Below are 15,677 nucleotides of genomic sequence, written 5' to 3' on the forward strand. Positions count from 1 at the left end.
AGGAGCACTATTTATCAATCTGTAATAAAAGACGTGAGGAAATTCTGTCTTTTTTAAAGACAAACATTTTTGAGGCGAAATACCCAACAAGAAGTTTGTAAAAAAACTCTTTTGTCATTGGTTTTCAAGTAAATTTTTTTTTGAGGAATCAAAGGCTCGGCATTGCTGTACCAGGCCTAGAGATTGAAAGCATTTATTAAATTATTTACTTAAATAAGTGTGTTGCACAAAAAAACCATTAATTACTCATATATTTAAAAACTTTAAAATTGCCGTTTGTTTCAACTTTATTTTAATAAATTAAGGAGCATGAAAACTTCAGTAAACAAGTAAATCCACAAAGAATTTCTTTCCAGAAATTACCGAGTTGTTTATTCGACCAAATATTTGTCTTTGTTATTTGCCAACATTTTTTCTCTTAAACATTCTGCAAACGCAACTTCTAAGTTTGAGAATAATAATCAGGAATAGCGAAAAAACAACAGTTATCCAGACAAATTATAATGGTTATTATAAGACAAAGAATCTTAGTCGAATGTTTGTGTCCACGAGTCCAAACAGACAAAACAGCAGCACGAAAATAATTTCAAATTGAGCCCGAAAAAACAAAATAATAAGGTTGATAATAATTCTTCATAAATAAAGATTTCTTTCGAGAATCAAATTAATTATTTATTAAAAGTAAAACTACTGAACAATACATTTAATGCTGAATAAACTAAACCAAAACTTCATATTTTAGGAACATAAAAACTTGAAAAACCTCGTAAAAAATTCCAGTTACTGCTAACCAAGGAGCCGGACCGAAACGAAATAACTGTTCCGTTCCGGTTTCGGTCTAAGGCAAAATTTAAAATTTCGGTTCCGGTTTAGAAAATAATTTCCAATTCGGTTCCGTTCCGGTTCCGGTTTTCTTTTCGGTTCATTTCGGTTCCAAAATCTATATATTACAACGAACGAGGACAATGATACTCTAATTAGGAATCTCACTATCTTTTTCCTTGCTTGTTGTATTATACTTCGTATATACTTCGGCTGGTTGTATGGTAGGGGGTAGGAGTGTAGGAGGACTAGCAACCCCACACAAGGATTGAAATTCAGATAACATTAAATGGAACAACATTGCAATAAAGAATCCCATACAAAAATTAATTTAATCGTATTTTTGAAAAGTGATTTGTCAATGCATTTCCTGACTTTAGCGCTTTTCTCTTCTTTCCGTTTTCCCTCAGGTCCACAACTTCGTCAATTCCTCTTCTTCCACTCTTATTTCCTTTTAAACATTGTTCTTCCTGGTCCATGTCTTCACCATCTTTTGAGGAGTTGCTGTTGTCCAACATTTCAATTTCAAACGTTTCTTTGTTGGTGATCGAAAAACTAAAATAATTTTAAAAATAGTGTATACACGTATGGTGTTAGTTCTTTTCGATTGAAAAGTCGGTTGGTCCTCACAAATAATTGTTCCTCTAAAATTCAAACGTTACAAGCAGAACCGAAATAAAATATTTCGGTTCCAGTTCAGCACCTAACAGTGTGTTAGTATCAAATATGAGTTCCGTTACGGTTCCGGTCCAAAAAAAAATCGGTTCCGTTCCGGTTTTTGGTCCATATCGGTTCCGATCCGGGTCCCTGTTGCTAACCAAGTATAGTTAATTCCTAGATACAAATCAATGATCGTAAATTTTTGTAGTGATGTGAGAAGCTTTGAGAAAATTAATTTGTCGGCCAAAAGCAACAAATATGGGATGGTTTTCACATAGTCCATAGTTCGGTGTGTGGGCAGAGTTTTATGGCGATGGATTGCGATTGATAAGGCTGATTAATTAAAAGAGCCAACTTTTCCCGGCATTTTATGCGTTTGCTGCATTGTTTTTGCTTGGTGCGGCGAACATAAGTTTAATTCGTGCTTTTTTGTTAATTTATTGAATTAATTGCATTCGATTTTTAGTTGACTGAATGAATTATTCCCAACTCACGGCTAGCTAAAAAAAAAACATGTAAAATCTTCGGTTCTAAGATGGATATTTTCGCTTCGTTTGAATCTTTCCGATGTAATACTGGTTCAATAAAGCGAAATTGCCCTTAAATCTCTCATGAAACATCTTCAGGCGAAAGTCGAATTTACCAATATCTCGGTCTCAAGTTCGAATTTCCAACATTTTGTATCCCGAGCGGAAATGATACAATCTTGTCGTCATTTCTCCTCTCCTAATCTCAAGATGGTCTGCCAAATTGCATTAACGTCGACGTCGTCGAAACCGATTCAAGTATCATCACAAATTGCCAGCTAATTTAAAACACATTTCTTGAAAATTGCGATTTATTGTCGGTTTTATACAACATTTTAGCTTTTTTAGGTTGCCATTGCATTTTTAGTAAGTTGCCCTTAATTTCGAGAATAGCAGTAAAAAGATTGATGTATCTCACTTTTACAAAGTTTACCGAAAGAATAGCCTTCTAGTCAAATGAAACTTCCCTAAGGATAGACCGATATCCGATAATCCAGAAAACTATTACGAATTTGCATGATTTACCAGAGCGCAAACATCCCGAACTAGATCGAAAAGCTTTGTCGCTTCAATCTAAATAATCTGGCTTCGTTTCAGTAGCTGAAAGGAAGTGCTGAGGACATGTAATGTTGCGCTTTAACCATCTTTACATTTTTGTAATTTTATTCATTTTTTGCGTTGTGGATAAACACTTATCGGTTGGAAGCCTCTTATCAAATACTTACATAATTTCTCCGATAAAATAAACGCAAAATGTACAGTTTGGACTTAAATAACTGATTTTTAAGCAAAGTCTTTTAAAAACGGTTTTTGGCTCAAGTGGAGTCTCAAAATGTCTAATCCAAATTTTCGATGTCCCCTTCTGTTGATGTGGATTGAAAATTCACTTTTAAAATTTTTCAGGCACGATACTGATTTTGTGCCACAAACTGATCAATCGGGAGGTTTAAGTGTTTGTGTGCGAACCAGAGGACTTTAGAGTGTTTTGCGTCCAAACAAACTTTGCAGTTTTATTGTTGCACAACATGAAATTGCTGTGCCGAGCCCTTCGGGCACGACACTGATTTTAACGTCGTTTCGGCGAAAAAAACACTCTTAACCTGCCTATTAATGATTTTGGGCAAAAGACGCACATCACAGAGAAGTGAATTTAATTCGTTGTCGTTTGCGCTTTCAAACTACTTTTTATTGCAATTTTTTGCGGTGGAAAACGTCCTGGTTTGACTTCTTCAGAAAAAAGAGACAGTGATGTATAAAAGCAAATTTAACACGGTTATTTTGCCTCACATCTTCAATTGAAAAAAAAAACGCTGGAAAACCAGAGTGCATGGACAAAGCAATGAAGCGATGTAAAACTCCTTCAGTTTCTTTGCACTTTATATTAATAGTTTTATAAATATCAAAAACAATTAGCTTGATTGCTTCCTTGAACTCTATTACTAGCTGCGACCTTTGCGTATCCCCTAAACACCCAGGAAGCACGTAACACAATTATTATATAAAAAAGCACACACTATTTTAATTTAATTTAATTTCCCCACCCTATTCAGTCCAAACTGTTTATTTTGCTTTTAATGCGCACCTAAAATTCAAATATTGTTAACGCTTGAACATTCGAGCGAAAGCTTCCAGCAAGCATTCAATAGATGAGAGAGTAAAAGAACCAATTAAAAACAAATTAGAGGAAGATTCAGGAYAGGAGATGAAAAGCGYCAGATATCATGCATATTCATWATTTCYTAATTCACTGCTTGCAGAAAGGTTGAAGTAAATTTAGCWTAAAATATTCGATGAATGATGAATGMAATAAAGTGATTTASACGTGAGGCAAATTGAAATTGTTCCAAAAATAATTTTTCAAAATTCRAAACAATACAAACACTAATTTGAAACTCGGGTTTTTCGAGCGGTTAGGCCGAGGGGGAATAGRTTTMTCCTGACGTTTYGCAAGCACGAGTGGCTTACATCTTCAGAGGTGGTTTACTTTCACGATTGTTTTCTGGGTATAACTTCTCTTAACTTCCAATAACATCCAGAAACTGTATAAAACTGCAAAGCTTTTATTATTTTAAATTGTTTCGGATTTACCGATATTTTAGAATATGTACATAGTTAAACATTGTAATCCATTTGTAAATCGTCAATCCTATTTGGAAACTCCCGAAGTTCAGAATGGATCAATTGGCTTTTGCTTTCTGTCTTGTTCTATAGATGGCGCAAGTTATCTCGTTTTAGTCTGGCAACCACACTAATTCAGAAAATATTGTTAATTTGAAGAAAAATTAAGCTGCTGTAAATTGTTGCTTAATGTTGATTTTTTACTGTTTTAAAGAGTACAACTTTGTCAGCATGAAAATGTTCAAAGAATCAAAATTGGTAAGAAAAGCCTTGTTTTGCCTGATTTGAGTGTATTGATTTGGAAAACTCCTTACCCTCATCCGTCTGATACCTTGCCCAAATTGCATGCTGATAATTGAATTCGCCGAGAAAGTTTGACGATTCGCCATTCTTTTCGTCATTTTATCCCGATTTTCCGGGTTTGTATCCAAATTTTCCCTCACGTGCGCATCCAACTTTGTACAGGTTGGATCGTTTACCGTTGAATTCAGTCGGTATAATTCTGCCTAGCAATTCGCGCAACTGCTCGGAAAATCGCTGTTTAACCACGTGCGAATTCGGGGTGAAAAATCTTGTGTTTTGTCCGAATTCACAGTAAGAATGGGCAACTTTTGCAATACATCGAATCCAGGTTTTTAAACCGCAAGCATATCGAATAAGAATTTTGAAACTGATTAAAAAAAACACATAATTTTTACATTTAGGAATGTTTTCCGGGCTTTGAAGCCGTTTCCTGTTTCCGAAGGAAGAAATTCCGATAGACCACGGCTTCAAAGCCCGGAAAAYATTCCTAAATGTAATTTRACCGGCCGTGAAAGCCTACATAATTTTTCCTTATTYTGGGACTAATTTTTCTTGAGATGGTGTTTGTCTTCTACCAAAGCTAATAGAAAAATTGGATTTTAAAAATAGAWAAGACACATAAAAATATTGCCTGTCTTATAAAGCCCTTTAAATTACAACAAAACATTTCYCARTACGAACAGATAACAATATGAATTTAATACTTGGTCAGTTTGTCGGGCTCAAAATCACGTATTTAARGTGCAACGCAAGTTSCAGACGAAATTCCAGATTCCAGATSAAAATKAAAACTTCTGAATAAATAAATAATTAGATATTTCATAAAAATCAACTAATCAAATAAAATGTGTATCGAATTCGTTGTAAATTAAATACAAACGCTGGTTAAACTGATAATCCCTATTGATTTTATTATGTCACTTTAATAACTGAAAGTGTTCTATTCAAAACCGGCCAATTCTGCATCCATTTAAGAATTAGAATATTTTTACCACGTTTTCCATATTTTTCTTTCGTGAGAGTGTTGAACTATTTTTAGCTATGCACCTTCAGCGAAAGGAATTTAATTAAAATTCTATCTACTGAAAAAAAAAACGATTGCGTGTTTGAGGAAAGTTTGGTTTTGGTTGGAAGGGCAATACATAAGAAGTGAGCAATTGCACTATTCGCTGTTATAATACAAAAGGTTAAATAATTGATTTTCAAGTCCTCTACTTGAAAAACACTTTTTGCATCTACTAGGTTGATTGTTCAATTTTCGCGCTTTGCAAGTATGTGTTTCATAGTTGTTTGTACCTAATTACCAGGCTCAAATCCTTACAAGAAATAATGAATTAAACTGCATAAAGGCAATTAAAAAAACTCAAAGAACAGTTCAGGAAATACTTGCATGGTACGCTTCTGCGAATCGAAGAAATAATGTGACTGAGCCCTTTTATTTGACCTCTGGGCAATGAAATCACACCTATTCACGAAACGATAAAGCTTCGCTCATAAAAGGCAATAAATTTAAATCTAGTTGATTTGGAAAATGTTCTTTGCCCGATGATTAATAGTTCAGCGTGGAAATAAAAACGCTGTAATATAGGGAAGTTTATGCTTTTTAGTAACACGTAAACGAAATGCAGCAATATAAAAATACTTACGTAAAATACATGATCCACATTATTAGGAACCCCTGAAAACATTGACGACTTTAAATTCCATTTTATCCATCCGAATTTCACAGAAATATCCAAATTTTGTTATGGTAAATGAAATCAAATGAGTAGACGGTGTAAATTAAATTAGGTTCAATTGAATAAAGCTTTTAATATTTCTAAAAGCCTGTTAAATTGAAAATTATTTCTGGTAAGTTCCTGACAAGCAAAAAAGATTTCTTTGCACAGCTAAAGCTTCTACCCGGCCAACTTTCCTAATTATTCAAAAGGCGATTTTAATTAAGTTGGAAATTCGAAACAATCTCAGTTCGCAGAACAATAGATTGAAAGCTCAAAAGCTACAAAATGGTGTGGTCGAGGAAGTTTAGGTCCAGATTTGAACGTTTTAAATGTCCCTAAAAGCCGGCCTTTAAATCCATCTGCACTTTTTTCCAGGGAGGTTTTCCGGATTTTTAAGAGTCGGGATATGGAGCCAATTTCAGCAGATTTATCCAGGCACAATATAATTTTCCATTTTCGGAAATGCGCACTCTTTGAAGTTGCACAGCTGAAATTTGCGTTAAAACGCTGTTATTGCTTTTCGGACCTCAAAAGGCAGATTTCAAAGTTCATCCAGAGCTGAGTTTTCCGGCTTTCAATGGTCGGGCTTTTAACTTTATTAAACGCAAAAGTGCACGAATATTTCTCGGTTTGCTTGACATTTTCGATATTTTCCAAATGAAACCACAAAATGTAATTAAAGCGAAAAATTTTCGGTTTCTTTGTTACTGTTTTGCTGAAAAATCACGCCAAAATCTTAATCCCCGAAAGCAATTTGGTGAAAAGAAAGGAAACCATTAGAGAATATTACCACGCAGATATTACAAATGGATATTTTCAACTGCAGTTTTCTCATTGCGAATGCTTCTCTTTAAACTCACTGTTCATTGTGTTGACCGGAAGAACAGCAATTAACTAAGAAAATTATGCCGATTTCATTTCAGATTTGAGAAACCTTGTACGACACGCACTTTTCCACGTTTGTGTGGGGTTCTTTGTTATTTTTCTTACAAAGCAAAAACCTGAAAAGCTTTGTAACACTAGGGAACAATGTTTGCGTCTACTAGCGCATTTTCTGGGCTTATGTTCAAAAGCACTAATACTTTCTTTTGATAATACAATTTTGTTCTTGCTTTGAAAGCAACAAGAACTTGATATGCATCTAAATGATCAATAGTTTTCAAATCAAATAAAAAAACAAGTTTCCAACTTTGTTTTATCACATTACTGCTAAAACCTCTAGAATTTTTACCAGATATTTCATGCCTTCGTACTTCGGACAGTTCAGTTTGCTTATCTACCAACACCTTCGAATGATATGTGAGTGAAAACCAATCGGAAAAATCGTTGATCAGCCAAAATGGCGTTTGCCGCTGCTCGCATGATTCTAAAAGAGAAGGACAAGAGAAGAAAGCCGTCCAAAGAAGAATACATTCCAAGGACCAGAAGCAAGGTAATTTTTTTCATGAAAGATTTTCGCTTGAAAATTTCGTCCTTTAGCCGAATTACAATGCAAGGAAGATAGTTCTCTGAAACGCCCCCATGAAAAGTAAGTGGCAAAGATAATGTTCAGACAACAGTTTGGGATCAACTTGCTAAATTGCGGATTTTATTGTAATCATTAGTCTGAGCAAACTCTGCAATTATCTACATTCCAGAGCGAGAAATAAAGCTGCTGGGTATTAGAGTAAAATTGAGACCGCAAAAGGACATTTTAACTACAAAATATCGTTCGTGCAGTTTCGGACACAAATATATATTCCATCATATACGGTTAAAACAGCATTAGAAAATTCCTTATAAAAATTCTGCAATTTTTTGTAGTCATTAATATTCAAAAGTGACTTTTTTTCAGGCGCGCAGTGGAAGCGCTAGTAGCTATAGAAGTCTCAGCCAGGTAAATTATGCAGCTAGACAAGGTTCGGATTGCAATCTGATTAGTTTCTAGTGGAAAAAGTGCACAAGTTTATTTTTCAAGTTCAAAATAGCCAGAAATCGTGCCGTGCAAATGCCACCAAATAATGGGTTTTCTTGAAAATGAACTTGCGTCAATTTTCCAGTTCTCCAGGCTAGTTAGTTCGATTTAGAAAGTTTTAAAGTGCATGATAATTTGTTATATTGTAATATTGTTTTCCGGTTGTTTAGCGTAAACTTGTGAACTTCTGATCCCTTAAGTCATCTTTACGCAATATTCATGGGGCTTGATAGAAACAAGCACCAGCATCAGGCATGGAAAATCATTCAAACGTTTTGCGAACATTCTGTTTTTTTGATCTCAATTTTTCGGAAGAACTTGAGCAGTCAGCATGAAGTGATGGTTTAGAGAAGAGCCACTCCTTTCCAGTGTTATAAACTTTTTTCATCAAGAAACTTTAATTTAATACGCGATTTTTGATGCAAACACTTAGTAATAAAAAAAGGTAATTCTTCTGAGTTTTCCTGCGTTTTAGGCGGTGTGATAAATGCAGATAAAAAAGAGTAAAAATGCATATGCTTTTTCCGCAGCACTCCCTGCATACTCCCAAACAACCACCCCAGACAGCAATTTTGTATTTTTTTGTCTTGTTTAAAGTGAATTATCGGTTCCTGCTATTGACATGATTCACGCTTTATCAGCTAGGCCACAAATGAGTGATTTTTCAAATAAACTTGACACAATTAAACATAATGTTGCAATGGCTAATATTTTGAGTGCGTGTGATACGAACCGTCTGCTCCATGCCAAATAGATCTCTGTTTCCACACAGGAGAGACTTTTGCATTTCAAAAGACAACAAATTTTAAAATTTTAAGTGCAAAATCTGTGTGGCAAAATAGTTCGTATTCAGGTCGCAAGATGCATTCCGGCTGGCACATACAAAGCACTTTTATTCGGAAGTTTTCATCAAGTTGAGATATTCATGGCAACACACATAATGCTGAATAAGCTGGGACTATAATGGAGTGGAAGATCGGAACGTTTAGAAAACAAGATGCTTAGCAAGCCATTCATTCGCTACTGAATAATGCGGAAAGTGAGTTTTCGGTGCGATGGAAGTTGCGAATTTGAACCCATTGTACACATTCTCAGACAGATAATAAACATAGGAGTCAAGTGATTAATCGATTTGAGGAATTTTGCCATTTCGTAACATGTCGCATACTCTACTGGGCGTTCAATCCAAAATTCAAAAAATTCTGGCCGAAATTAAGCAAACTAGAAGTGGCTGAAAAACAAAGTACTCTTAAACGTGGAAAATTGGAAAAACCAATCTGGTGGCTGTCGAACGAACGGAAAGTGATTAAATTTAATCGCGCAAAGCTTTTAGCCGGGATCGATGTAGTAATAATGAACAATTACCAAAAGAGCCAGACAACCTGATTAACATTGGCCATTCGATAATCCAACTAAAATCCAAAAAGTACAAAATCCTCGAACAAATTGCTGGTTGATAATCGGATTGAAAATCCGATTCAAGAAATGGTTTGCATTGTATTGTAAGGGCGGACTTTTGCAACAGTTGTTGTGCTTGCAAAACGTCAGAAACATTTTTGCGATGGCCCAAAACCCTGGAAAACTCACCCACTCACTGATTTTTGTCTGATAGGGTTTACAAAGAATTACTATCTCCGTTCACACAATTTTTTGGCATTAACTTCGGTTATCGAACTGTACATTGGGGGCATTCTGATACCCACTTTCAGAGGAGGGCAGTGGAGGAAGAAGTTCCTGAATACATTTTAGCAGGGCTTGATGGAGGGTGACATAAACCCATATCATGATAGGGAATGTGGTAACAAGAGAACCTCGTAAGCTTGAATTGTGATTTATTATGAATGTCGCTAGACGGAATGGCTTTTTGTTTCATTTCCTAAGGGCGAGATTGGCTCTATTAACTTCCACATCAATTCCGTCTTTGGAGTGCGTTGGAATTCTGTTTGTTTTAATAAGGAAAATGTCAAATACCTCCTAATCGCTCCATGGAATTCTGCAAGAAAATTGATGCAATCGATCATTCTATGTAAACGTGGATATTATCGCCACTTTTTTATTGGACAGCATCTCATATTTATCCGAACACATTCCATATTCCCTATCTCAGGCTCTAAAATATGCATAAGGCCAAATGGCTTCTTTAAGGGAAGGCAAACACTGGAATGAGATAACAGAAAGTCTCAATTCGACAAATCGATATGGAACGCAGTTGGATGTCCCAAGAATATTTCCATGTCTTTGGATGATGTCCCCAAAGCGTTACTTTCGCTGCGGTATTAATATACTTACGATAAATTGAGTTCCTGCTGTGCAGGTTTTTAAAACTGTATTTTCTGCCTTCGTGTTTTTGCTTCAATATCGTTTGCTATATGAGTTTCTACCCAGAGTATGACCGAGAAACGCACCGGTTTGAATTTCCAGTTAAACTTGCTAGTTTTAATTAAAATCAATTAGAAAAATAAATGAATGAAGGAGAACCGATCTTTAAAGATTTACTTATTAGTTCCTTGTCGGCACAATTGCCATCAATCTCCTAAACGCTTCACTTTTGGAAAAAAATCTGGAGGATATTTTCAGGCCCATGAAGCAACGCTGCCCTGTGCTCAAACGATTTCTTCAGATGCACAAGTGCCTCTTAAAAATTAGTTTGCGAAATTCTCAGAACATACGAAAAGGTGCTCGGCATTCCATTGAAAAGACACAAATTCGGTTCAAATGTTCACTTTTCGAACATTGGTAGGCTTTTCAAACGATACTTCCCACGCACTTCAAGGCATTTCTTAGATCCATAGATGTTGTTCAACAATTAATTTTGCAAAAATTGGCGCAAATAGAAGCGCGTTTGACGGTTCATTGAAAAGAAGAATTATTTGTGATAATTGATCCAAAAGTTCAATTTAAAGAAAAAAATCTGGAGAATATTGTCAGGCCTTTGAAGCTGAGCTTGTCGTGGGCTCAAACGTATTTTTTAGATGCGCAAGTACTTCTCAAAACCTGTGGTTGAGGAACCTGGACAAGATAGAACGGCGATTTGCACTCTGTTGAAAAGAGAAAAACTCGCTTTAAATGTCCAAGATGTTGCACTTTTCACACAGAATTTAGAGAATATTGGCAGCCTTTTGAAACAAAATGTTTTCAGATGCATAGATGTTCTTCAAAAACTAAAGTTGCGAAAACTGGGACAGATGGAAGAGAACCTGACTGAATTAAATAGAGGAAAGTCCAGGTTTAACGATCAGAGAGTTTCAATTTTGGGAAAAAATCTGGAGAACATTTGTAATATTTTAAAGCATTCCTTAACACGCGCTTCGGCGTCTTCCTCCGGTGCGAGAGTGTTCTTCAAAAATTAGTTTTGAAAAGACGAAGGTACATAGAAGAGCGATTGCCACTCGACTGGAAAGATGAAAATTGGCTTTAAATATCTTGAGGAAATGTTTTTTACTTTTCGGGAAAATCTAGAGAATATTGGCAGGCTTTTGAAAGAACGCTTGTCGCACGCGGCAACGCGTTTATTAGAACCATAAGTGTGCCTAAAAAAATAATTCAAAAAACTCGAACCTCTGGAAGGACGCTTCAGAAAAGAAACAATTTTTCCCAGCAAACGACTGGCCTTTACGAATAAAAATCAAATAACTAAAAACAAAATTTAACGGTTTTCCTTTATTAACTCAGCAGCAAATTACACAAGCTGGTAAAGTTTATATAGGTGAGGTTTTATTTGACTTGAATCCCTTAGTCTCCAGTCATCATCTCCATGAATTCTACGAGAAAAACCAGTTGACTAAAAATCCAGAATTACATTTTTGCCCATTACCTTCGAAATCTACTGTTCCTGAGGCATCAGTGTCGATTTCAGCAATCATTTCATTAAGCTGATCGCCAGTGAGTTGATCATCTAAGGCAGCAAGAATTTCCCGCAGACTTGAGGTGGGAATATAACCATTGCCTGGCAAACAGAAAATCATTAGCTTCTTGGAAAATTACACTGTCGTTCTATTTAAAGCATTGTTCAAGTGGCGTTCCATTTCAAGATTAGTTGTATTTTTTATATCTTGTTCAAGTGTGCAAACAAATAAACCGTCAGGAGCTGACTGAGTGATCGGCTATTTTCATCTGTAGTTTCATTGTTTTACAGTAAACAACCACCATGAGAGTGTGTATTGTTAAAGGTTTTTCAAAACTCTCCAGACATATTTGGATTTTTTCATCCTTTCCAACAACAAACAACTTTTTGAACAAATTAGCAGAAACTCGGGATATTTTCGAACCAGCATCGATCAGTTTGATGGGCATTTGCAGAATTAGTAGCATTTCAGTTCGCACTGCGATGATTGCCTGAAATCATGATCGTGTGATTTCCATTCGACCATCTATCAAGCGTCCAAAGTTGAAAGAAATCAAAAATAAAGTTGTTTCTGGGTCAGGAGCACTTGTGATCAATTACGGTCTTTGCCACAATCAGTCAATAGTCGAATTGAATAAGATGTGGGCAAAAAATTCATTTTTTGCCCCCAAATAAATTAAGATCGAGTGAAATGGACTTAAGTGGATGATGAAGCAGCTTATAGAAAATGTAACTAAAAGGACTTGGATTCGGACAGGAACTTATTTTTGCATTGCAGTTGCAAACCCCAACTGGCTCCGGTTTTACGGTCTTGCTTTTCGAATGAAAGCATTTTCCCAATATCTTTCAAAAATCGTCTTTTCCTACCTTCTTTGTCATATAATCGAAACGCTTCTTTTAGTTCCTTTTGCATGGCCTCTTCATCTTCATTCTCTAAGAAATGGGACGCAACGCGGCAAAAGGCTTCAATGTCTACAGCTCCATTTTCTGAAACAAGTTGTAACAGCAAAAATCAAATTAAATGACTGAGAAACGAACAATATAAAAGCACATATAAAGTGGGGTTTATTGAAAGTTATAAGAGTCTATACAAAGTAATAGTTTTTGTTGCTTACAACATACAGAGCTGAGACTTTAACAACTCGAATAAATTTGCTAGCGGAAAAAAGAACAATTTTGCCAAAAAAAACCTCAACGTGTTTTTTGCATGTTTGGCTTGTAAATTCTCATTGAAAAGGTAGCGGAAACGCTTTTTTGCGTGTTTGAGGGTCGCACACAGTCAAAACCCAGTTCAAAAATATAATTTATTTTCAATCCAAAAATTGTTCAAAATGTGCTGTAAATGTGCCAACTCTTCTGTCTTTTGACGATGGTATTTTCATCCGATTGAGGTTTTTTTCGACCTAATAACGACGGATTTGACGATTTTCGTGAGCAATTGAAACAAAAGTAGTCTCGACTCAAAAAGATTTTACTCTAATGAGAAACGGTTTTCATCAATAAATCGTAAAATTTTGGTCGCCGATCTGGATCATCTTCTAGTAGCTCTCGAACAATTTCCATTTCCTGAAGGCGTTTTCCTCCATTTTCACGTATTTTTTAACAATTTTTACCATTAGCGGTCTGCCTTTTTCGATACTTCATTTGTGCCTGTATTTTTTTATGTTGAGAAATTCATCTTTCTACTTTTTTTAGGTTTTTCAAAGATTCAGGAGCTTTAACGAACCGAAAGCCGTCAGATTGTATTCTTTTTCACTTAAAGGTTACTTTCAACTGTTTTGAGTTTTTGTATTTTTTTACAAGAAAGAAAATTTTTTTCACCTCATTTCAAGAGAACTTTGGGATTCTGAAATTTTGAAATCTGCCATTTCATAAAAATTGGCTTGATTAAAAAAACCAACCAATTACAGACAGACTTGTAGGTATACTATTTTTACGCTAAATTTCAACTTAATTTTCTCAAAATGCGCTTCAATACTGTGAAAATGATATTTTTGTACCACTACCCAAAATAAATCCGCCGGCTTACTAAAAGTCTATTGGAGTATATAAAGTGAATTTGCAGTTTTTTTCATTTTGATGAAATTACCAATTAATAGTGTTAGAAGGTGTTTAAGCCACTAAATACTTTTCCTCGGTTAATCGGCGTTATTATCACTATTAGTGCATAAATAACGCGCTAATAAACCTTAATGCCACTTTAGACCTGTCCAATTACACCGACTCTGGAAATTTATCTGGAATATTGCCAGAGTGGCGAAAAATTTACCGGTTTACTAAATGAGATCATTAGCGCGAATGCAAACAGCGTCTTTAGTGATACTTGAGGGAGTATTTTCCGTAAATTTCAGCGCTGACTGAATAATGTTCGAAATTTGCATACCTTTAGACGGTGTGAAATTAGTTATTATGTAAGTAGCAGTTAATTAACCATTTTGTATGTAAATATCCGGCGAAAGTAAATCGGGCAATCCAGATGAAATTCTAGTCCCAGGATGTTCAGTGCATGGCGAAACCCAAATCGGAAATGTTTTCTGGCGAAGAGTAATTGCTCTGTTAAATATATATCTAAATATCCCCAGAGTTCGACGGGTTATCTATCTTCGAAACTAACCGAACAGGATAATGGATGATTTTCATAGTTATGAATCGATTTAACTTTTGTTTGTCATAAACAGTGATACTCGAACGATTTTCGGGGCATTTTGAACGAGGCGAATTCCTTGATTAACTTAAGTTACGATAATCACTAACAGCGATACGAGTGTTGCTTATTGTTAAATCAATAAAAAATTTCTGCTCAATCATGGCCAAGATATTACTCTCTCTCGATATTGCAGAAGCCGATGGCTATAAATTTCAATAAAACTTTGGGCCAACTTTCAATCACCCTCGAGACTTGATATATCACTTGCATCTTGGAAAGATTAAGGTGGAGATAATTTCTTCAATGTCATGGCATGACTACTAGCTTTTATTAGATTTTGTTATCCCATATTCGCAAGGGTTATCAATTTTTCTTTCAGCCCGCTTTCGAGGGCGTCTTTGCTGTTATTTCGTTTAAACTGCTTTATTGTTCAAGGGACGCATTTTTGGAGAAATATAGATTAATGTCGGCAAATTTCTTCATTCTATATGGATTAGCTATTTTTAGATCGATGAATGGAAATTGGAAAGAAATGGAAAAGTGTGCTTCGTTCGACTATTTAAGAATCGCTAAGATAAAAAATCGGTTTCCCAAAGCTACTATTTATTCAATATTCTTCGATCAGCATACCTTTCCTGATATTTCTAGACGCTCATGCATTGTTGTCACAATATATTAACCATAAATTAAATAAATTTCACGAGTCACGGGACACCCTGTATGTGTAAGTTCCAGAGCAAAATAATTCGCAAGACTAAATTTATTAATTTGTCTTTCTTGTTTTATAATTTTTTAAACTATTCTCACCTTCCGGATCTTCATCCTTTAGCATTTGTTCCAGTTCTTTGTCATCGTAGGAATGTCCAAGTGTTGTTAAAATTGTGCGCACTTTTTCGCGATCAATTGTTCCTCTGTTGGCAGTGTCGAACATGCCAAATGCCCTTTTAAGCACTGAAAGATAATGTATAGAAAAAACAACGTTTCAATGTTTCTAAGCTGAATTTTGCACTGCTTGTGGCCAAATTAGTGGTTGAAGAGCATTTAAAATCTTCTGAAATAGCTAACAACTATTTTGTCAAAA

At 35.4% G+C, this 15,677-nt stretch overlaps 2 protein-coding genes across 4 annotated transcripts in view; one reads left to right on the forward strand and one right to left on the reverse strand.

Annotated features, from left to right (window-relative positions):
* Window positions 1-7,482: 7,482 nt before the first annotated feature.
* LOC125503411 overlaps window positions 7,483-15,677 on the forward strand; it is a 12,195-nt gene continuing 4,000 nt past the window's right edge. Inside the window, exons 1-2 of one of the 3 annotated variants that reach the window (XM_048663708.1) lie at window positions 7,483-7,583; window positions 7,986-8,027. In XM_048663708.1, coding sequence (XP_048519665.1) covers window positions 7,491-7,583; window positions 7,986-8,027 — 135 coding nt within the window. In that variant the 5' untranslated portion in view covers window positions 7,483-7,490. Of the gene's footprint in view, window positions 7,584-7,985; window positions 8,028-14,268; window positions 14,361-15,677 lie in introns of those variants that run through there. The other 2 variants (XM_048663709.1, XR_007280831.1) reach the window with 2 other exon arrangements.
* On the reverse strand, window positions 11,746-15,662 carry LOC125503412 (troponin C-like). Its single transcript, XM_048663710.1, has 4 exons — window positions 15,404-15,662; window positions 12,817-12,936; window positions 11,920-12,051; window positions 11,746-11,866 (listed from the first exon to the last, which is right to left on the reverse strand). Exons 1-4 carry the CDS (start codon window positions 15,525-15,527, stop codon window positions 11,838-11,840), a joined length of 405 nt encoding a protein of 134 aa, XP_048519667.1. The 5' UTR covers window positions 15,528-15,662; the 3' UTR covers window positions 11,746-11,837.

The sequence above is a fragment of the Dendroctonus ponderosae genome, unplaced genomic scaffold (genome assembly GCF_020466585.1).
Source record: "Dendroctonus ponderosae isolate FM_Combo_2020 unplaced genomic scaffold, Dpon_F_20191213v2 Dpon_F_20191213_2, whole genome shotgun sequence".
Taxonomy (NCBI): Eukaryota; Metazoa; Arthropoda; class Insecta; order Coleoptera; family Curculionidae; genus Dendroctonus; species Dendroctonus ponderosae.